Raw genomic sequence first — 24,198 nt, forward strand, 5'->3', positions numbered from 1 at the left:
GAGTGTCTTGCAGAGAAAAAGGTATATTGTCTGATTGTGGGATTCTGCGTTCTCCACACATCTTCCAACGCTTCCTGTTGCATTAATCCAAAAAAAGTCTTTGGTAATAATCCTCTTTTCTTTTGTGTAGTGGCTGATTTCTTGTCTTGTTCCAAATTCGTAACTCCATTGAAGTCTCCTGCAAGTATTATCTGATCATATGAAAGTTCATCTAGTTGCTTCTTTAAATTCTCAAAAAAGCACTCTTTAGCTCCATTAGGCGCATATATTCCAATCACCAACACTTTCTTTAAGTTCCAAATGCATTCCACTGCTATAAATCTGGCTTCCCCATCTCTAATTATCACCTTTGGTTGCAGCTCTTCTTTTATATATAGTACCACTCCCCCTTTTTTCTTTTTTGAGGCCGCTACAAATTCAATGCCCAATTTACTTACTTTAAGGTATTTTACATCCTGATTTCTAATATGAGTCTCTTGTAAGCAAACTATATCACATTTCTGTTTTAATAGCCAGTGGAAAATACTTTTTCGCTTATTAGGTGAGTTAAGTCCATTTACATTCCACGATAAAACTTTGCACTCCATATTCAAAGCCTTGTTGTTGGTAAGTCTTTTTCATTGTCCATCATGAACCTTTCCATTTCCAATTCAGATCTGATGCGCTTTCTTACCCCTCCAAATTCAAAAGATATCCCTTCCGGTAATTCCCATCTGTATCTTACTTTCATGTCTTTCAAAGTCTGGACTAACACTTTGTATTTTTTCCGGTCCAAGAGCACCGATCTGGGTAACTCCTTCATGATGATAATTGTCTTGCCATCAACTATCAATGGATCTTGAAATTGCTTAGTCACTATCATTTCCCTTACATTCCTTGTCGTAAATTGCACTATCACATCCCTTGGTACCTTTCTCTGGGTCGCAAATCTGGAATTTATTCGGTACACCACATCTAGGAAAGCCACAACCTCCTCCTCCTCCTTTTCCAGGTATTCAGCTAACACTTCAGTCACCTGTTCTTGTGCTGTCTTTCCTTCTACTTCCAACAAACCTCGAAACCTCAGCTGCTTTTCCATATATTTACTCTCCGCAACTGCCATTCTTCCCCTCATTACTCTCATGTCCGTTCGCTGCGTCTCTGTAAGGTTGTCCATCGCCTTCTCCACATCGTTAACTTTTTGCTGCGCTGCCTGCAGGTCGGTTTGTATCGTCTCCATTCCCTTTTTTACTTCTGCCAGCTCATTTTTAACTGTCTCTTTGACATCTTTGACTTCTTTCACCAACTCCAATTTTGTTTCTTTAAGCTCCTTTAGAATTTCACAAAATATTTCGTCCAAGTTCTCTATGGCTGCTTGCCACTCTTTCTTCGACATCGTGGGGCTTGATTTACCTCGCTCCCACGAGTCTGCACGTTTTCTTAGCTCCGTGGCGTCCAAATTGGTAGTCCTTTTAATTAATTTAAAAGTCCCGGTCCTTTAAATAAACAAAAATCGCTTCAAAAATCCAAAATGTCGGGCGTCTTTTCTCTATGGTTTCTCTGTACCCTTTTGTAATCCAAGATGTCCTACTTCCGCCCTTGCTGAAGCCAAAGCCCTTCCCTGTTCAAAAATGGCGATGCCCTTCTTCCTGTCTTCCAGTAGGGGCCGTCTCCTTCTGGCGACTCTATCACTATTACGTACTTCCTGTTTCCCGACTCTCCGCTGCAGCTCTCGCGATGGTAGAAGTTTTCCCACAGCCTGCTATCGATTCTCAACCACAGGTATGATAAACAAATGTCTCTTTTCTGAAATTACTTCTTTTTACTTAGTCCTTTTTGGAATCTATTTCTTGCCGGGTTTCCCCCTCCTTATAGTAAGTCTGTTGCAGTTTAAAAAGTCCTTTTAAAACTTCGTTACTTTTAACAATCCATCCCAATTCAGGAGATAGTGATCTTTACCTTTTCAAACGTCTTTCTGGGTTGTAATCACTGCTTCAATCTTAAGTTCTCTTTCCGTTTGTTTTCCCCCTGTTGAAGCTTGGGCACGAAGGTCTTATGCCAGCCGCACTGGCCCCGGGTCTGTCGCAGAGATCTATGCTGACCTGTCAAAGGGTGGGACCTCAAGGGTCGAGAGAGAATCCTTAGCGCAGAACCCCCCCTCGCCCGAGATCAACGCGCCCTGAGGTCTTTGAGTGTTCTTTGCCTGTTCTCCGCCTGAGAGCAGGTGGCCACGGGCTATTTGTGCCCCTCCGGCCGCTGAAACGGCAGCCCGGTCAGCTCTGCACTTAGAGCTGCGTTAGACCTCCATGGATCCCAAACCGGAAGTCTCGATAGTTGAGAGAATTCTAAAGAGTTCTCAGAAGGAAGGGGAGATTACCCCCCTGAGAGTAGCATTCCGCAAGCAGATAAGGAGGAAACCCCTTATTAGAAAGAAGGTACTCACCCTACAATCCTGTCTAACTAGAACTTCTTTGTACATAAGATGTTGCTATACTTCAACATAATTGTTTTTGCTATTTTATTATTTGCCAACACTTAATATACTATTGCAGGAAGCAGTTGTAACCAGGTTCATACAGTAGACCCTTGCCATTCGTGGATTCATGACTCGTGATTTCACTTTTGGTGGCCTGCAGTTTAATCACATTATGCCTGTTTTTACTCCCACTGTGCCACCATCAGAGTCTTTATATTGTTAAGATTTGCAAGACATTTGGTTGTTATGCTATTGGGAGGCAGCAGACCCCTTTCTCCCAGTATTCACAACGATCCCTGTAACAGATACCCATGAATGGTGAAAATATACTATACTAATATTTTAGCACATTATAATGACAATGTCAGTTTACTGTTTTAAGATGTCTTCACCAAGCTTCACATATCCTTGCACATCATTAGTCATTAATGTTGTCTCAACAACTTTCTGTTTATAAATCTAAAGCTTATTAGCAAATACTGGCGGAGCAATTTACAATAGATCCAAACATTGGGTAAAAGAATTTCATTTACTCTGCTATGCATGAAATGCAAGGCACATAAACTGACCCAAAAATTCCAATTTAAAATCCCGTACATTACCAATTAACACACCTGGATGAAGCTGACAAGAAAAGGTTGAATAGTAATATGAAATTGTAAAGACAGCACTTGGGGCATACTGTTCAAATAAATGCATTATCTTAATTATCAAGAAGTTAAGTTAAAAATTAGGCTGTGCTCATGCTTCATGCGACAGTTATAAGCTAGGGACGCCTTATTTCTTTCTGCTTCATCCGGCCTCCTTTTCTGTTGACTTGCATTTTTCACTGTAATTCCAAGCAGCATATTTCGTACGTAAAATTGTCCTTCATTCTTTTGTAAGGTGATGGAAAGAAGAGTACTGGACATAGAAGTAGTGAATGTGCTATTTGTATTTTGGAAAAGACTTTGCAGGAGACTTGACAACAATGTCAAAGATTTATTAGCATTGTTGCTCTTTGTGACACATTCCTCTTTGTTTCATTTGCAGCCATGACCAAACCTACCGATCCTGGTAGTTCAGCCTTTGCCAGCTGTGTGGTAAGCATTCAGTCCACTAATACAAATATTTGGACAATGGAGGTCTTTTGGTGCCCAGTTTGGTGTAGTGGTTAAGAGCACGGGACTCTAATCTGGGGAGCCGGGTTTGATTCTCCACTCCTCCGCTTGAAGCTGGCTGGGTGACCTTGGGTCAGTCACAGCTTCCAGGAGCTCTCTCAGCCCACCCACCTCACAGGGTGATTATTGTTGTGGGGATAATAATGACATACTTTGTAAACTGCTCTGAGTGGGTGTTAAGTCGTCCTGAAGGACAGTATATAAATCAAATGTTGTTGTTGTTGTTGTTATTGTCACTAGCCTATTTAAATGTTCCATATCTTCTGCTATGTGGGGGTATATTAATGTCAGTTTCTTCTACTGGACAGTGGCCACAACTACCACAGAAAACTGCATAACAAGCGCCTTCCTGCACATTAAATAATTCAGTATTTGAAAGTTTTATCTGAAATTTTCAAAAAATGTCTTCTAAAGCAGTGCACGTTGATACACTCTGGCATGCAAACTCCCTCAGAATATATAATAAAACTTTTAAACCTTCACCTCATATACAATGACACAAAAATCCCCTCTGCAGCATCTCTCTCTTCTGAATACAGCTCTGCTCCCTTTTATTAGTGAACTGGTGTAGTAGAATGTTGAGCATTTGATGTGGATCAGGCAGACAAGGGCTGGAATCCTGTTTAGCCAACAAACCTTTCTCAATGCCCTCAGCCTAATCTAACTTTTCAGAGTTAGTGTCAGAAGGTTTTTCTGGATATTGAATTTGGGGTATTCGTTCTTTACCAACAATATTAGACCTCCAGATTAGATGCCAAAGGTTAAACTTTTCTTTAACAAAATGGCGTATTTTTTATTTTAATGGTTTCTTTGCATGTATCATGAAAAGAAAGTAAACACCCCACATGACTTTTAGCTCTACCCCCCAAATTGGCTGATTCCACTCGTAAGAAAATGTCCATGTATTATGTATTTTGGCAGGTAACACACATACAACGCTGTGCTTTGTACACAGCCTCCAATACATTAATATCATCCCACCACAGTATGTGGACATTTTCATGGCTGACATCGAGCAATGCTTTCTTAGCTCCTGCTCATTACCACCTGTCCTGTACTTAAGACTTATTGATGACATCTTCATTATCTTGATGCATGGGAGGGAAATTCTTGAGAAATCCTACCAGAATAATTTTCATTCCATCAACCTCAGCAAGCACCAGTCCACGCAACAGGTACATTTCTGGACACCACTGTGAAACTTCGCAATGGACAGGTAAGAACCATCTTGTATTGAAAACCTACCAACCACCAAACATACTGGTGTGCTTCCAGCTACCACCTGAACATGTAAGAAAAAAATCCATAGTCTACAGTCAAGCACTACATTATGGTCACATTTGCTTCATTCCACTGGACAGGGACTCTCTCCTGGAGGATTTACAAAAAGCATTTTTGGATTACAATACTCTCCCAGAAAAGTAAATGAGCACATTAACAAAGCCAGAGTGGAACCCAGAACTAGCCTGCTACTAGACAGACCCAGGGAAGGCAATAATGGAACACCATGGTTGTTACCTACATCTCAAAACTTAAACTTAAATAAGGCACATATGACACCGTTCTTACATGGTTGCCAGTGGAGTACCGGATTAGATTCAAGATTCTAGTATTGACCTATAAGGCCCTGTGCGGACTGGGACCAGTGTATCTATGGGACCGTCTCTCCCCATATATTCCCCAGAGGACACTCCAATCAGGGGACAAACAGCTGTTGGTGGTCCCTGGCCCCAAGGAGGCCTGCCTAGCCTCGACTAGAGCCAGGGCCTTTTCAGTCCTGGCTCCCACCTGGTGGAACGCTGTTTGCTGAAATCAGGGCCTGGCAGGACTTACTATCCTTCCACGGGGCCTGCAAGACAGAGTTGTTCCACCAGGCATATGGCTGAGGTTGGGCCTCCGCTGGCCTGAAAAAAGGGGTGTATAAAATCTTACCCCTCCCTGTGAAGGCTGTCCACCATCCTGTTTTAAATGTGTATGGATTTTATTGTATTTTAATATGTTGTTTTTATTGTATTTTGTATTTTAATATGTTGTTATCTGCCCTGAGACTGCTCGCGGGGAGGGTGGAATAGAAATTTGAAATCAATCAATCAATAAACCACATTGAGAATTCATCAATGATCTACAACCTCTCTTGGGTTAAGAATATTTCTCTTTCACGAGCTTTGGCCTTTCCTTGTTTACAGACAGCTCTCCAACTTGAAATAACTTCTTACCAACAATAATGGACTACCCAACAGACACACCAACCCAAGAACCATACTTGCAACAGACCTGGACAGCAACTTTGTTCTCACATATACTCAGGTAATATGGTTACGAGATCTAGTAACATGAGCTACAAAAGTTTGGGCTCATCCACTTGCACATCACCCCATTTAATATATATCATCATTTGCCAACAGAACTCTTCTACTGTTAACATTGGACAAATGAGTTTGGTCCTTATGTTTGAGAATCAGTGGACACAAATCTGACATAAGAAATCACAACACTCAGAAACCAGGGGATGAAAAGTTTTAGTCTTCTTGGACATACTGTTGTGGATCTGAAAATCACTGTTTTATAAGGAACCTTCAAAGGGAATATTCAATGTGAAAGTGTTGAATTAGATTTCACAGGAAATCACACACTTTCTGCCATTTCACACATATTGAATAATGCGCTTTCAATTCATTTTCACCAGTGTTCACTACTATATTTTCCTGTTTCACACAGGAAAATTCAGTTGCAAATGATCACTAAGGTGCTTAGAAAGTGCATTATCTAATGTGTGTGAAAGCAGCCCAAGACTCATTATCAATATCTCTAATTCTGAATATGGCCAAATCCATGGAAACATAAACTAAAAGACTGAACAGATAAGACAGATCTTTCTACAAACGTAAAGACTCAGGTTTGCAGAAAAATCTGAAAACTAAAAACAAACACTGAGGCATTAAAAACTTTCGGAAATTATAAAAGCAGTGCCTATATTTTTAGGAAATGAATGCCCTCAGTGGTCCTGGCTAGGCAGCCACAACAGTATTGTCAGCCTTCAAACCTTGGTTTGTCGGTAAAAGGGAGGGGGAGGGGACAGGGCCCATTCCAGGGCTATTTGGGTCTTTGCTGGAGAACTCACTGGGGGGTGGGGTGGGGGTGGGGAGGGCTGGCAGCAACCACAATTTGCTACCTCTTGACTTGCATGACTCACCTGGGCTCAGCTGTTTGCTACCGTTGAACTGTTGGTTTACCATTGAACAGCAGGCACCTTACAAAAGCTAGAGTAGAATAGTAGTTAGAATTTCAGAATAGAATCTGAGACCCCCCCCCCCATACTCTGAATTCCCTCTCTGTGGTTGGTGCTCACAGGGTGAGTGTGGGCCAGTCACACACAGTGGAAAAGAGAAGAATGACGAGAGCTGTTTTGGATCCCCATTGTGGAGATATGAGGGGTATAAATTACTAAATATCAATATAACCAAAGATAAGATAGTATGTCCCTTGAGGGTCCTCACACTTATTTCTAATAACGAAGCAGGATCCGTTTTTAAGCATCTTTATTAGATTGTTCTTAACATGCTGTATCATACCATATCCATTTATTGATGTGTTAATTTTTTGATGCTTCAGACTATTTCTTCCCTAATTAGTTTGTTACTTACCCTGAGTTATTACACTTTTCTTTATCTTCACCACAAGACAGACAGGTTAGAACATCTGACTTTTCTCATAATCCATTATCTATAATGGATTATCCAAACAGATCCAATGGATTATGTATAATAGATTATCCAAACAGAGTTATACCTAATTTATGACATTAGACATCTCTGCTTAACTCCTCCCTATTTCCCCCTTTCTTTGTGATTTTTTGCATAAATATGAGGAAAATATTCTCTTTCCATTTCATCCAAAGAAGTGAGCTCAGACTCATGTAAACTCATGTTGGAATAAGTTCTTGTCCTTTAGGGAGCCACTGGACTTTTGTTTTCCTGTTCCTTATGCCAGGATCAACCTTTTTATGCAGTCACAGATGGTACGAAGATGACAAAGGAAGAATTATTGTTTGAAGAGTACAGTTCTTTGAATTAACAGATGAAAGATCCAGCACATTCTCATATTTCCCCACAGGTCTAGTAGACATGTTGGTCTAACAGTAATTAAGGGAGACATGTACAGAAAAAATGGCTAAGTGTGCCTTGAATATATTCCTTCCTTAACAGTATATTAGATTATATGTTAAATTATAGTTGAATATACAGAATATTGCACAGAATGCTAGTTAGGGGACTTCATTCCTAATTCTGTGATTTTCAGGTTGTAAAATGGAGTGTGCCCTCCATTGTAAAGGCAGTGCACCATTGCAAAAGTGTGTCCTATTGTTGCTAGCATGGTGTAGTGGTTACTGTCATGGACCTCAGTCTAACCAACATCACAGGGTTGTTGTGTGTGAGGATAAAACGGAGGAAAAGAAAATGGTATGAGCTGCTTTGTGTTCCCATTCGGGAGAATGGCAGGGTATAAATTAAGCAAATACATAAATTCAGAAAGCACCTAGCACCAGATAAACATGGTCTTTAAAGGATTTACCTCCTCTGGAATGAAGGCATGCCACAGAAATGGAAGACATGATTAGGAGCAAAGTCCACATGTTGCCAAAGGCCTATGACAGCTACACCCATAAGAATCACTGGTGCACTGAGAGTAAAAATTGGTTACAAGAGTCTTTATTTTTCAAACTATACATAAACATAAAAAGAAAAACTGTATTATTCTTTGATAATACATAAGATAAATTTTGTATTAAACCTACTGAATCGAATGCAAAAGAAGAAACCAAATTTTCTTTCAACTAACTGTAGATAAAAACCAGGGAAAACAATAATGCACAGTTGAAATTAAACAACTGCTTGCATAATATTACACAGGTCCTTTCAATTTTATTATGGCACAAAGCCACAGGTCTGATATGCGCGAAGGTGTGGAGTTTTAAAACGTCTACACAATTAATTAACATGCTAACATAAATACAGTGATTAAAATAATTTTCTCTACAGTGAAGTTGTGAATGCTACTCTACATAAGAATTATAATGTATTCTACATGGTAATTACATAACAATGGGGGCAGGGGAGAAAATAACCCATTTCTCCGTTCCAGCAGCAGTACCTATATTGATATTAAATTTGGAATTTGGTAATGAACAGCTATTGCCTAATAATCCTATATTGGTATGCATGCTATAAATCTTCCTATTTCTATTTTGCAAGGCACCTTACAATAATCCTCTATTTGATCTGGTGACAGAAAAGAAAATGAATTAGGACAGAGATGCAAAATTAGTTGGAGTTGGAAAAACTAAAAAGCTCCAACTGAGATTAGAAAGCATATCTTGGGGAAAGTGTCACTATTCTCAATACAATAATATAATAAACATACTTTTTATGTAAAGTTTTCCCATTAAAATATGTTAAACTAATTTTATAATTAGAACACTATAGAAATAAAGAGAAAATAACCCAGCTGCACAAACCAACTTACATGATTTTGCAATGAAAAGAAACAATGAACACAAAAGGACAACAAAACTTTTGATTTGTAGTGCTTATGCTTGTCCACGTTTGCTGAATTTTAGTAACCATCATTTCGACACCCTAGAAATTTCAGGGTAAAAAGCACAACCCTTGCAAGCGCAAAGGAGGACTCTGCAGTTCTACGGCCATGGCTTTTCTGCGTCTCTGGTAAATAATAAGTGACTTACTACAACTTTACTGAATGCTATGCCTGCCCATGTATATTTTGAAAAGTCCACCGCTAAATTTTAAGTTAACAGAGCACCGGTTGGAAGCGGCCACAGACTCACATTCCCAAGGTGAAGATGTCTTTTTCATGGAAGTTCTTAAAAGTTTGGTTGTCCTTATGATTATCTGCACATTTAATTTTTTTTTTAGTAGCGCGAACACACACATTTCTTTCTTCAGGCTAGACTCCAGTGTGATTTCTTCTGCTCAACTGCATATAAAAACAACATATAATATAATGATTTTCATTTAAACAAAGAAAGTCTATGACTCCAGCTGCAATATTTCAAATAATCATACAAAATATACATGTTGTTTAGAATCTCCTTTTGACCTTCAAAGGTATAGGAATTTCTGGCGTGTCACCATGTAAATTTTAGAAAGATACAATTTATTCACAGCTAAAAGCATCAAATATATCCTTCGTGGTCATCGTCATCATCATCGTCTCCTTCATCCTCATCATCATCTTCAATTTCATCCTCGTCATTCATCATATCATCTTCCTCATCATCTGTCCATTCATGGAAATCACCACTGGAAAAATCACCTGATGTTTCTAGATCAACAGCTAAGATAAAGTATACCTGTGTTATTATATGTCCAAAGTTTGCTTCAAGATGACAGTATTGCAACGAGAACTCTCATGGTACTGAAAGTCACATAGTAATGTATGAGAACCTAATCTCATTGGAGATGAAAGCCAATGAAACTGTTTTGAAACTATTCAAAACAACTTTGCATCTTTTGTGAAGGACTTAATTATCTGCTATACTACTCCAATGGTTGGTCAGAAAAGAAAGACAACACTAGTGAATGGGATGTCGCCCCTCTATTCCTTATGTCAGCAATGTGAATGAGCCAGTTAGGCATTCTCATGATGTTGCCAAAGGTCAGTAACTTGCCTAAGGTCATCCAGGGCTACAAATGGATGGTTTTCCAGGGCCATCCTCCATGTTTCACATTACATTTGCCTTAATTTTTTTAAAAATATGTTTATTGGGTTGAACATACAACTTCAAAGTACAATATGAGTCAAATAATAATAAGTAAACAAGATATAGAATACAGACTTTAAAGTAACATTTGTTAGCTTAACTAAAGTCATATACAGTGCGGCATTTTGACATTGTGTTGTTTGCATAACTATACTTTGCTATAAATAAAGAATGTGTTAATATAATTGGTTTGGAGTTTTAAGATCATTCTTGCTGAAGTAATCAAAGAATGGTATCCATTTGTCATAAAATTGGGTTGTGATAATTAATGAAGTAGATTGGTTAAGTTTGCCTTAATTGAGAGGGACTACAATCTTTTGACTCCCAACAACCCAGCTTTAGCAGAAAGATGAACATTTTCAAATGGCAGTTGTAAACACAAGAAAGACTCTGTTTCAGTATTTCTTCAACTCGGTATTGGATTTTTGCTAATGTTATATCTTTGTAAACTTGCATTTATCTACCCTATAGCATTGTTTACTGAAATGTCCTTGATACTGACTGTGCTAAACTATAAATGATACAAACAAACAAACAAACAAACAAACATGCCTCATCAAAAATGAACAAGGAAATGATATATTTTGGCTTGTGGTATAAATACAAATAATTTTGCCAAAATTAGTACAGATAATTGTGAAATCCTATTGGGCTCCATTTCACAATCAAAACTTGTTTCTTAGCCAATTGGAAAACTCTTTGGTTTGAAGCCTCATTATGGGACAGCAGATGATCAAATCCGAAGGGGTCACACTGTTTAGTGTTTTAAATTTTTCCCCCCAGTGTATGTGTAGAACATGAACCCAGGAGAGGGAATGGGAGAGAAGTTGCAGATCTGAGGTTTAGAGATTCCAAAAAAATTACACCCATGTTTTGCAAATTTTGGTGTGTGTGTGTGTGTGTGTGTGTAATAAAAACCCTTCAAAATGCCCTCTGTAACAAAAAGAAAATAACAAAAATACTTTCAAAATGAGTCAGTCAACATTCTTGTTGTATTACTTTATTCTATCCTTTAGAACTGTCAATTTGACAAAACGGGATACTTATTTTTACTCCTAATCAAAATAATAGGAAGAGTTCTTTGACTTACCACAGTCTGCAGCCCCATGGGTTCTAGATCCTGTCACCTCATTGCCATATCTGTCAACACACCAACACTGCCCTGCACTTCCATGGCACTGAGTTGGTTTATAGTACCCATCTTCATCACATAAAGGGATATACTGTCCTGTACAAGATATACAAAAATTACAGCGAACAGGCAATTAATCAACCAAATAATTTGTGAATAACTTCATAATTTTTCTAATATCCCTAATCTTTAATCCTCAAATTCTCTTCCTCCTCAGGCTGCGGTATATAACACTTCAAAGGTTCCTGTGCCTATGAAAATATCTTTGATCCATCTGTTCATTACAGATGGATTGAATGATGGAGTCACTGCTGCTCCATTGATACACAATCTATACCTGTACTTCTGATGGTGTTAGAGCAAGAGAAGAGATGATCCTATGCAAAAGAATTATTTCATATTAGCTGCTCTTTTATAATTACAGTTGCCTATATATATATATATATATATATATATATATATATATATATATATATATATATATATATATATAAACACACCTTGGCCATTAAATAACATATATTCAGGAAATCCCAATCTAAATATGAAATTAAAATAATTAAGTGATGCCATCCTGTAACCAAGTCAGACTTTGTAAGTCTAATGGTGTACAGAAACTATTGAACAAAATTAGTGCCGAAAGAATAAGTAGCGCTTATACATTTCTAAGCAAGGGCATTCTTCTACAGGGATAAGAACTATGAAATTAACAGATCAGCGCAGGAGGTTGCTTCTATAAGCAACAGTATTGTAGTATACTGTAACACTGATTACATGTGTTATCCTTTTTTACTGCAATTCAATGTCAATTTAGTTCCTTCTTCTTCTCTATGGCGTGTCAAGCATTAAACAGTTTTGTTGCCCTAGGTAGTCTCCCCTACATTTAATGTTTTGTTGTCTTAGACAGATCTTTTTTTTAAAAAATCATTTGCCTAGCGTGAGAAAGGTGGACCATAAATGAAGATGGTGATGATTTGGGCACAGACAAGTTCAGGCCAAGTATCCAACTGGAACAGGTATTACTCTATCTAAGAAAGGAGACCAAGACTGAGGATATGGTCATACTAGTATGTTTCTTTTTGTTTCATTTTCTTTTGTTATATCATCACCGTAAGCCTTTTTTTTTTTACCACCTATTTTCACCGTATATTGTATACAGGCATGCCAAGCGACCGCCAGTGGCATGCAAACTCCCATTGGTTTGCCCCTCTGCCTAGTGATTCCTGGGATGGAGGCAAGTTGCCCATCACCAGCATGCAATCCAGGCAAACAGGTGGCACACACGTTCCTAGCAAGTGCATGATGATATCACTTCTGTAGTGACATCATCACACTGGTTGCGGGAGCGCTCCTGCACTTTGTGTAGAGCCAATTCTTTAAGATGTCACTTCTTTCAGAAGTGTCATTATCACTTGCTGGCTGTGAGTGCTCATGCACAAAGATTAGGACTGCCTGGCAACCCTAGTTATATAGTAAAATTTGGTACAAGAAAAAATGGTGCAAAAATAATAAGGCATAAGGGAGAAGAAAAATTGTGAGGTAGGTTAGGCTAAGATCATGTGACTGGCCCACTATCAGACAGTGAATTTCCAAGGCAAAGTGGGAATTTGAACCTGGGTCTCCTAGATCCTGGGCCAAAAATCTAACCGCTTATCTAACCAGATACATAAATTTGTGTGGATTACAATCTGCCTCAGACTATTTGATCCATCTGATGAAAAGGACAGAAAGGATTAGGCCACAATAAATGTTAGAATTCAAGGTGCCACAAGACTCCTTGCTTTTAATGTATTTGTATGTTCATTTTAAGAAAGTTTTGTACAACTGCCCTCTAACCCCTGTTAAGACATATTAAGGATACTAGAATTTTAAAAAAAACACTTAGGTATCATAACACATGTCCTAGTCTTCAAGTTTTATAAATTACTGCTATAGCGCCTAAAGAATAGCCTATCTGGCTGCAAATACTATTTTATTACCCCATCATTCAGCCCTTCTCTGTCCTCCCCCCCACCTTTTTACGTATAAAAATGGACATTCTAGTACTATAAGAGAGCAGATGTAGTATCTTGGATTGATAAGGTGATAAAAATAAGTTTAATAGCTTTCAAAGACTTTATAAATTCTGTAACTGGAATTTACGTTTGGTCCATCATTTTAGGATTCATATTGATTTTGCGTTGCAGTTTCAATAGGATTATTTATGTAAGCAATAAAAACTTCACAAGAATGATCTATGACTCACCTAGCAGCATCTTTCCCCCTTGCTGTTTCTGAATGTTGCTGAGCTCTGTCTGGCAAGGTGGGTCTAGAATGAAATCAGAGACGTCACACTTCAGTTGTGCTTGTGAACAGAAGAATGGATTGCTCAGCTTAAATTGTATTATGATTTTAAAATGGCCTATAACCAATATTATTCCAGACTGATCTGTAAGCCAATCATGCTATAAGTATGCAAGACTTTTTATAAGATCAAACTAAAGCTTCATGAATTCAGTGTTCAGCTTTTGTCACAGATAATCAAAGCGTTGAGGTCAACAGGCAATGCTTTGTTTTCTTCTAGTATTTGGTACAGAAGGAAATTCAGCCTTCCATTTAACTGTTATGATCAACAGCACAGACCTTCAGTGGAAGGTCTGAAGGAAGCTTTGCTTGAGCAAGAAATCTGCAAGAGAAAGGCTCTGTGCTTTGCCACACTGAGTCATGGGATGCATCCTAATATGTTTTGCATGTGCTCTGCAGATTATTTCTGGAAGGAAATTTATATAAGTGGATTTGAAAAATATATATACCAGTTCTATTAGCTCTTTGAAACTAAAAAAAGAATGCTTCCTATCACATAAAAACCAACTATTTCCCAACACAGAATCTTAAACACAAACCTTACTGGAAACAAAATAACTTTAGAATTAGCATTGCCATTTAAACAGTATTTTGCGTTTAATGATAATGTTGTATAGCATTATAACCAACACCATGATGCGATTGTACACTGCATTTGTTTAGTCTCTCTCTTTCAGGGATTGGATTCAAAGTGATCAGAAAATAGCTAAGGATGCTACTCTATAAATCTAGTACAAGAATTCATGCTGTGTTATAACAGGCAGTTAAGTTGTGCAGACTTTTGCACAAGCAGAAGAACATATTTGGAAATGTTTTCATTGTTCTCATTTAATACTTCAGTACCAAAGTATAAAAATTGTGAGAGCAAGATGCTTTCTGTATGCAGAAGTATACTTTGGGATCTAACTAAGGATCTTAGTGCTTGAAAATGTGACATTTTCTCACATCCAACTTCTAGTTCTCCGTTATATTTTGAATATTTCACAAACAGCTAAACATCATTCATCACTATTGCAAGTTATTCCAGCCTTTTACCTTGCTGTCTCTGGAAGCAGTAGCACCACTCATTGTTAGATATCAAACTGTCCCTGTACGTGTCACAAGAGTTGAAGAATGCCTTGGTGCACTGTTCGTTTTTGTCCAAATATATGCTTCCAAGCTCTGACTGGTCCAATAGGAGGTCATAGTTTGTATCAAGCCTGTTAAACATCCAGCCAAGGGAGTCCTTGCAAATTGGCAAAATGCTTGTATCAAATCCTAAACAGGCAAAAATTCAAGGTATAAGACAGAAGGGCAAGGCAGGCACACAGCTCAGCCAACAAATGGAGTACATCCTCATGGAAACAGCACTGCAACATAGCAGTCAAACCATCATATGCTGTTGATAGCCTTCAAACAAATAACATGCTAACGGCAGAAATGCAATAGTAAATGAATCTGTTATTAAATATACCATTTAAACACAACACATTCAATCAGAAATATGCTCCATTCAAAGCTGAATTAATAGTTCCTGGCTTGATTTTGGTAATGTTAACATCCAGAAAAACAGGTGACCCAGACCTTGGAGAATAAGAACCCTGAACAATACATGATTACACAAAAAGGGTAAGAAGTAAGTGTAGCTTAGCCTAAGGATATATATGAAAAGCAGGGTATATTGTCATACTGGCTACATACTTACAAAGCAAGATCCGGGTCCAATAGTACCTTAAAGATCAATTAGATCTAGTAATCGAGAGTTAAAGCTCCATTCATCAGATTGACTCTTGAAAGCTCATACCCTGGAAATCTTGTTGAAGGTGCTACTGAACCTGAATCTTGCCCTTCTACTACAGATCAACACAGCTACCCACCAGAACCTATGCTCACAAAAGAGTTCTTCAGTATCTCTAACTCATTTTTCCTCTAAGATAATTTAATATGAAGAGACTTAGACCAGGCTGAATTGGCCTTGATGTATGCAGGGAACAGGGAGAAACAAGAAAAATGACTGTCCCTTAGATTCCCCCTGAACAGATAGAAAGCTTTTCCAGTGGGGTAAGACACACAGTTTCCCAGTATCATGTGAAGGGGAAGATATGGCATACAAAGGACTCAATGTGAAAGTTCAGAAATGAGAATCACACTCTGTACTTTGTTTCCTCTATAAAATCAAGAAATAAGGAATGTATTTGTCACATTCTGAGGTAATTTTTTTTAAAAAGCTACATATATGACCTAACTTTGCTGCTGCAAATTGTGAGGGCCAAATCTAAATCTTGAAGGAAAGAGCAGAGCTACCTATCTACTGCTAGTCCCTACAGTTCTGACACTTGTCTAGCTGATGTGATTCCCATCAGAAAGATAGTTTTAAAGACCAACTCCTTTAGAGTACATGAGTACATAGGCTCAAAGAGGTTTTTGGATAATGTTTCCAGTACCAATTAAGATTCCACTTGGGAAAACTGGCGAAACCTTGGAGGATTCAACAATGAGGTCCCTCTTTGGAATTTGTTGATATGGTGATGATGTATAAGAGAATGCCCCTTCGTAGAACCCCTAATTGTTGATATGTTTGCTACCTGCTGTCTAAAGGTGCTGGCGTTAAAATTTTTATTCAACCTTTCTTGAAGGAAGGATAGTATCTCCCTAATTGGCCCCTTAAGGGGTTCCATGCCTCTATCCATGCACCCCATCTGGAAACTCGGCAGGTATTGTTATAGACTCTGTGGAACTCTTTCTGGAGGCTAACATAGTACCAACTACGCCTTGTGCATGATACAGCTCTATTGTTTGTCTGCATTCAACCTCCTGGCTGTGAGGCTTCGCAGAGCTGGTCGAGGGTGTGGTATTGTTCCCTGCGTCAACAGGCCCTACTTCATTGGGAGGTGCCAGGGATTCATGCTTGATAGTCTCTTCAGGTCATGAGACCAGATCCTTCTGGAACTGAAGGATGCTATTAGAATCACCTCTGCACATTGCTGTATTCTTTTGAACAACTCTGTGCAGTAGCTGTACTGGGGAAAGCATATAGTAGTTGTGGAGGCAGCTTGCAGATCACGGCATCTACCTCTATGACTTAAAGGTTTCTTCTTCTTGAATCTTGCCAAACACTGGCAGATCAGTTGAAATATCTCTCTAGATAGCATCTGTTCTAATGGATCAATCTCTGGCTTAGCTAGTCCACCAGGGAGTTGTCCTGGTCTGCTACATGTGTTGCTTTTAGAGATTTGAGTTGAACGTTCATCTACATTCATATGTGGTGATCTGTGGGAAGATCCTAGAATTCCACCAGACCCAGTCTGATAGTTCTAAAAAGGTTTACAATGCTGATCATCTCTTCTTCAACCAGATGCCCTATGCCATTCTTCCCTGGGTGTGGGTTCCCCAGCCCCATGGGCTTGTGTCCGTGGTCATCACCATTCTTTTGGGTTCCCTGAGTGGGATGCCATCATGGTATCTTACGAGGTCCAGCCACCGGTTGGTCTTCTGTTTAATGATCTCTGGCAGCTAACTATCTTGAACCTCTTGCTCTAATACCTCCTGGTATGGTAACATGAGTGCACAGACTGAGAACCTTCCCCCTCAGAGGACATCCTGATAGGATACGCTCATCCTCAGCAGCTGAGCCAGTAGCATCACTTCTACCTTCTGGCACCTTAAGATCTCTGTCGCCATCATCCGGATCTTTGCTGCCTTTCCTGTGACACAAAAACTCTGTCTTAAGCCCTGTCTATCACTATCCCCAGGTGAAATATTTACTGGGTTGGAAGTAAAACCGGTCTTTAGTTTGTTGATTGTGAATCCATGATCCTGTAGACAGATTACCATCAATTTTATAGCTTCTGCCCGCTGTAGCAAGGATGGAACCATGACAAAGTTGTGGTCCAGATACGGAAAAGGAGCCACTCTCTGCAGTCTAGCCATGCTACCAGTGCTACTAGGATTCTGGTGAATACCTAAGGTGGTGCTTTCAGGTCAAAAGGTAGAGCCCTCTATTGGAAGTGCCTCTGAGAGATAATGGAAGCCAGACAATCTTCCTTCTGAATGGCAGACAAGACAAATTTACGCATTTCCATTCCGACCTGTCTTGAACTTATGTGTCTGTTTTATTTGACCAATTCTTTTGGATCTGGAGGAAAAAACCTAGGTGGTACAGAGTTGAATTTCCAGTGAACATCCATTGATCACTGTATCCGGCACCCACCTGTCACTTACTGTTTGCTGCTAAGGTTTTGCAAAGCACTGTAAGCGCCCTCCAATCACACTCATGTCTGCTGCCTTAGCGTAAATGCACTGAGTTCCCTTCTCAGGTCCCTTGGTATTCCAAGCAGATTTGTTGAGGAGGGACCACCCTCCTCTCAATGTTTGGTCTGTGACCTTCCTTGAATGGTCTAATGCATCCCATGTGGAAAGGATACTTAGGCTCTCGAAAAGACTAAAGCCTCTTCCATGAATTCCTTTCTTCCTTCTTCGAGGGAAGGACTTCCTGCTTTTCTTTATCCAGAGCTTCTCTAAACAGGTTGATATCTTTGAAGGGAACCACGGTTACTCTGGCTTGGGTCTAAGGGTCAACGTTCTAGTTCCTAAGCCAAGCTTTGTGCCTGGCTGCCATGTTGAACCCATGGTTCTTGTTGACCATAGCAGAACATCTAAGGAGGTGTCCTGGGCTACTTTCTTAGTTCTGTCCTTCTGCAATCTGAGGATCTTGCTGCTCACTGCAGCCAGGTCTGAGGCCCAAGGAAATGTGACTCTATCCAAGAGCGAAGCTGTTGCCCATGCTCTGAGAAACGTAGTAGAAGCTTCCAAGTTACTGCACAGAGCCCGTACAAACCACCTGACACAGGAATCTTTGGGTATGGCTATCCATGTCAGTGGGCAGAACGGGATTGGACAGCAGACTGGTTACTGGATCATCCACCACTGGCAACTTGATCCTCTTAGTAGTCTCTGGAATCAGTATATAAGATTTGGAAAAAGGAAATAGAGTGGTTAGCTTTTGCGGTTTTGCTGGAGTTTCCCTCTTAGCCTTCTTCAGGTATAAAAGGCTCTGGTTGGAGGCTTAACAGAGGGCTTTGTTCTCAATGGCACCTGTCTCTTCGAGTGGCGGGGGGGGAGGATCCCACCCCTTTTCCTATCTTGGAGTTGGACCCCCCCCCCAGGTTAACTCTCTTGCTCGTCTAAGGGTCCAGGTGCTAGGCTACTTGTTGGTACTCCTTCAGGACCTCATAGGATTCCTTATTTCCGTCTTGAGCCATGCCAGTAAGTTTGTTAAATAATAACAACAACTGTGCTTATGTACCACATTACTGGGCAGATCAGTACCAATCGGAGCTGTGATAAGATCAGAATTTTCATTATACTCCCCCAATACTACTGGGTAGCTGAGACTGAGAAGTGAGGTTTACCCAAGGTCAGCTACTGAGCTCATGCAATTATTGAATTTGAACCAGCAGAGTGCTGAATTCGCGGCCCAGTCACTTAACTACAATGTTACAGCAGCTCACTTCTGTTAAGAGGCCCAGGAGTAGGCCGAAGCCTGGGAGTTTGGCAAGTCTAGGTTGCAGGCTTGCGCTTTCTGTGGCCTGGGAGTTGGCTAGGCCTGCCTTTAGTGGCATTCCACCCAACACGAATTTTCAGGCAGGCCCTTGGGCCTTCTCTCTTTCACTGGCCTGTTGAGAGGCCCAGAAGGGAGCAGAGGCCTGGGAGTTTGGCACATCTAGGCTGCAGATTTGGGCCTGAGAAATGGCTGAGTCATGCTGTTACTGACATTCCCACCAACAGAATTTTTTTTCCCTGCCAAAGGGATTAAATGAAAGTGAAAGACGCACCTCAGAAAAACCCGGCTGAAAGAGGGAAAAATAAAAGACTCTTTTATTTGGGACAAGCTGGCTTGGAGGCTGCTGGGATTGGAGCAGTTCCTCTGCTGCTGCTGGATGCTGCTCCTACCAAGCCTGAGGGAGTTCCTGGAAATATCAGTCTCCATAGCAAGCTACAGCGGACTCAAACACTGCATCCTTCAGTCATCTGAAGGGGGGGGGTTCCTCCCATCCTGAAGGTGGGGAACCTTGGTGGAGTTTGTGGTTGCTGCCGTGGAACCTAGGAGAACCTAGGGATTGTTGGCTCTTTGCTCACCTTCGCGGTTGTGGCGGTGGAACTTAGGAGGACCTAGGGCCGTTGGCTCTAATGCTCACAGTCGCTCCAAAGTGATACAGGGCTGGGGTAGGGCCTTTCCCTTCCCGTGCGAACTCCGTACTGCCCATGTCTGGCAGTGTCTTCTTCACCGGGATTACTGTGCTCTACAGAGCATTGCTGAAGACATCCTGCTCAGAAGGCAGGGCCAGAAAGACTGGTGATTCCAGGGACAAGCCCCTCCCCTCTGGGATCAAAATCAGCTGACTGACCCTGCTTTTGAAGAGGAGCTATATCCCAAGAGACTGTCCCACCTGTAGGACCACTGGAGAAAATATTACTGATAAAAATGAAGTTGAATAATCTCTGTCCCCACCACTACTCTAAGTTTGCTCTTCTATATGGTTGCATTTCAGAAAGAAAAAAGTTAACATCAGGATATTGCTCATATTGTTCATGTTTAATTTGGACTTACCTTCTTGGACTTCAAATTGCCTTCTGGAATCCTAGCTTTGTTACCATAGAAAACCTACAATAGTTTTGGAAGCTCCTGTTTTAGCAGTGCCAGTAGTCACATATTCTGGGTAACCTACTATCTTCATTTAATTGCAAGCACACAAGTTTTGTGTTTCAATAACTTAATAAATGACCACGTACATAAAATATATAAATAAAACCTGTAATTCAAAACTATAGAGAAAACACTCATTCCCATCCTCCTCTTCAACCATTTATTTTTAAATTTTATTAAACATGAATACAAAAAAAAGAAAAAGGGAAAAACCTAAGCACAACATGTCTGTACAAGCAACCATCAAAGCCTGACTTACAAAGCCACCAAACTGTTATTAAACCATAGTTTCAACATATATTTACTTAGATTGCCTTTTAAAATATAGTTAATAAAGGTTGACTATAGTAATTCAAATTGTGATTTTTTGTGTGTCTCTCAGTAAATAAGTAAATTCTATCATAGTAGAACTTCTTTAACCTTTTCCAAACAGAAATAAATACTGGATGGAAAACTTTCTTCCAGTATCCCACAAAATTTATTCTTGTTGTCATTATAAAATATAGAAGAATGTCGTATTTCTTTGGATGGTTGTAGGGTCTCGCTTAACTTTCATAGCTTTAATTACGACAAATACTAAACAGATGCTGAAAGAATTTACTAAATTCTGCGAGAACTTACATACCTCACAGTCCAGATGAAGAAATAATAGATACCTTTTTATCAAATTTGAACATTCCTAAATTGTCTGAAGCTGATTGTAAATTGATTGAGCTCTGTCAAGAGTGAAACAGGGATGTTGTTCCAGACTCTAAACCCTGGAACCCTGAGCAACCTCCCTCAAACCTGGCAAAAACACCAAAATGCATTTCCTGGGTTTCAAGGAAGTCCCACTCACAAATAATGATACCATTTTTTTTTAAAGTTGCTTATTTAGCAAACAGGAAAGAATAAAGTTGTTAAAATTCCAGAACAGACCCTTTATAGCGTTAGTTATTTCATCAGAATATATAGGGAGATTGTGATACAACTAGGGTTGTCAGGTCCCCTTACCCCCCAGGCGGTAGGTGGGAAGCCCGGCACTCACCTTCTGTTCTCTGGTCACGTGTGTGCACACTCCCAGCCTGCATGATGATGGGGGATCCCTGCTCCCACCCTCCACCCCTGCTCACCTGGCCGGTGTGGAGAACGTGACTCCCAGGGTGAGTGCTGCAGCGGCCCGATCCGGAACAAATTGGCCCGGATCAGGCCCGAATCGGGTGACTGCGAAGTGCAGCAGTCCGGGCCCAGATTGGGCCTGATTCAGTCTGGAAGTGACATCGTCATGCAAGCCAGGAGTGTGCACGCATGTGACCAGAGAACAGAAGGTGAGTGCCGGGCTTCCCACCTACCGCCGGGGGGGGGGGGGTAGGGGGACCTGGCAACCCTAGTTGTATCACAATCTCCCTATACATTCTGATGAAATAACAAATGCTATAAAGGGTCTGAAGAAAAAAAATCACCAGGATAAGATGGCTTAACATTAGAATTTTATCAGTCTTTATGTCAGTTATTATTAATCTTAGACACTTTTAATTTAGGTCAAAAAAGCTCCCTGTACAATGGTCATAATCGAATATATATACTCTTTTTATTATGAAAATCACTACCAATTTTTTGAGACCTTATAAGGAATCAGGCTTAAGTAATAAGTCTAATAAAATGGTATACAGCTTTGAAAAAAAGTATTCTTCACATGTAGTTAACATTTTCTCAAATTTTGAAATAAGTCATATCAAATGTGCACTTAAATTTTATGGTTAACGTACTGGCTAAGTGCTGTAATAATAATAAAGAAAGAATAAGTCATATCAAAAAACCTTTCTGTAACATATCACATAACCTTTGACTTGCTGATATTCAAAAATCAAAGTAATTGAGTTACTACAATCTTTAATATTGTTATATGATATTACCTGGTTGTGCTCTCTATTATTATTAAATCCCTCAAATATCTCTATGTGTTATGCAGTCAATTCTTCCTTTCTTAAGAGTGAAAAAACTAAATTATGCTTATCTATCACATCTCTAACTACAGAGGCTAAACGGAAGATTTCGGGTGATTGCTTACTCTTTACTTGGTCTTACTGAGTATGATATTTATCACAAGTGGCAGAAATTATATCAGTCAGACTGGAGATACATATTCCCTATAAATCAGAGATCTTACTGTTAAATTGTGCATTTGACATGCCTAAGAATCTTCAAGCATATAATTTATATGATTGCCACCGCCAGATTCCTCTTTGCTAGGAACTGGAAGCAAACAAAGCAAAACAGAACAAAACAAACAGCAAAAAATCATAAATGGCTAATGAAAGTAAAAAGGACCTATACACTTTCACCCTCCCCCTGCCTGTGCAGCAAGGGTGGAATAAAAATCTAAAATAAATAAATAAATAGATAAACAAACAAACAAACAAACACAAATGGCCTACCAACAAACTAGTTCTAAATTAGACTCATTATGGACAAGGGTTGTATGGAGAATGGAACTTGCAGGAAAATGTGAGCGATAGGGTTCTCAAATAAATTTTTGAAATTCTGAAAATTGTAGAAAATACATTGGGGGTGATTTTAAAGTCTATTTCATGCTACCACCACTGTCAGGTTGCATGGTTACAGTCTGAAACATTATATGCATGATGCAGTGTCTCCATGTAAAGCTCTGTTTACATGTTGCAGTGAACACATGTGCATCCTGAATGTATAAAAGAAAAAGCCAACATGCTTTCACCTAACAAATGAAAGCAGGGATAAATGTGGGGTTTCAATCACATGTTCAGCTGTACATGAATTGAATGTAACATGAGAATAACCAAATACATGCATAAAGAAAAATCAAGCATGCACTGTACACGGATTGTATGTACATTCACTGCAACTTGTGAACTGGGCATAAATCAAAGTTCAATCTGTATGAAGTTTACTGTGCAATGGTATTTGCATTCATGTGGTTCAATTTAATGCACTCCCTTCCCTAAATATGTGCCAGTGCATCCCTGTTGAGCGGCAGGGGAATTCTATGACAACATCCCAAAGTGAATACTGCTGAAAACACTTAAGAAGTGGAGAACAAAAGTCTTTTAGTAGTTGGAATGTTGGAACATATCCTACAAAATCCCTGGAGAAAATACAGAAAAAGCTCTCTCTTAATAACGAGGCAAGGGAATTTGTCAACTTCAGTTTTTCTGTATTTCCTTCTCTGTGATGTCAGTCCACACTTTCCATGTTAGAAAGTTTAAAAAGTTAAGATATATAAAAAGTTGATGCATAAAAGTGAATGAGCCTTTAATACATTTACACACTGTGCAGAATAAAATGTATCTACTGAGATCCTTTCCTTCTTCCAATATTAAAGTACAGGTATTTTAATGTTTAAAAAAGGTTAGTTTAATCACAGTACATTGTGTCCTGAGTTATTGCCAAACACAGTGTCATAACATCATGTCATACTTAACAAAAGCAGTTTTGTTTCTTTTATGTTTAATGCTACACATGCTTTATCTTGCACAAGGTTAATGTCACACTGCATATAATTATTATCTAGCAGTAACAAGAGCATTTCTGAAATATTGTTCGGATACACTCACAGTCTTGCAAAGAAATGTTTAGGAAGTATGGCTAACAAGGGGAAAATGGTTTAATGGGGTTTGAATGCAG

The 24,198-nt window shown here is 39.5% G+C and overlaps 1 protein-coding gene across 2 annotated transcripts in view; it reads right to left on the minus strand.

Moving 5' to 3' along the window:
* Positions 1-8,415: 8,415 nt before the first annotated feature.
* The window catches only part of SPOCK3 (SPARC (osteonectin), cwcv and kazal like domains proteoglycan 3), a 264,800-nt gene continuing 249,017 nt past the window's right edge, over positions 8,416-24,198 (minus strand). For both annotated transcript variants that reach the window (XM_054990643.1, XM_054990644.1), the window contains 4 exons: positions 14,907-15,128; positions 13,774-13,836; positions 11,487-11,624; positions 8,416-9,969 (listed from right to left, as the gene is read on the minus strand). In XM_054990643.1, coding sequence (XP_054846618.1) covers positions 9,809-9,969; positions 11,487-11,624; positions 13,774-13,836; positions 14,907-15,128 — 584 coding nt within the window. In that variant the 3' untranslated portion in view covers positions 8,416-9,808. The remainder of the gene's footprint in view (positions 9,970-11,486; positions 11,625-13,773; positions 13,837-14,906; positions 15,129-24,198) is intronic.

Source organism: Eublepharis macularius, chromosome 10 (genome assembly GCF_028583425.1).
Source record: "Eublepharis macularius isolate TG4126 chromosome 10, MPM_Emac_v1.0, whole genome shotgun sequence".
Taxonomy (NCBI): domain Eukaryota; kingdom Metazoa; phylum Chordata; class Lepidosauria; order Squamata; family Eublepharidae; genus Eublepharis; species Eublepharis macularius.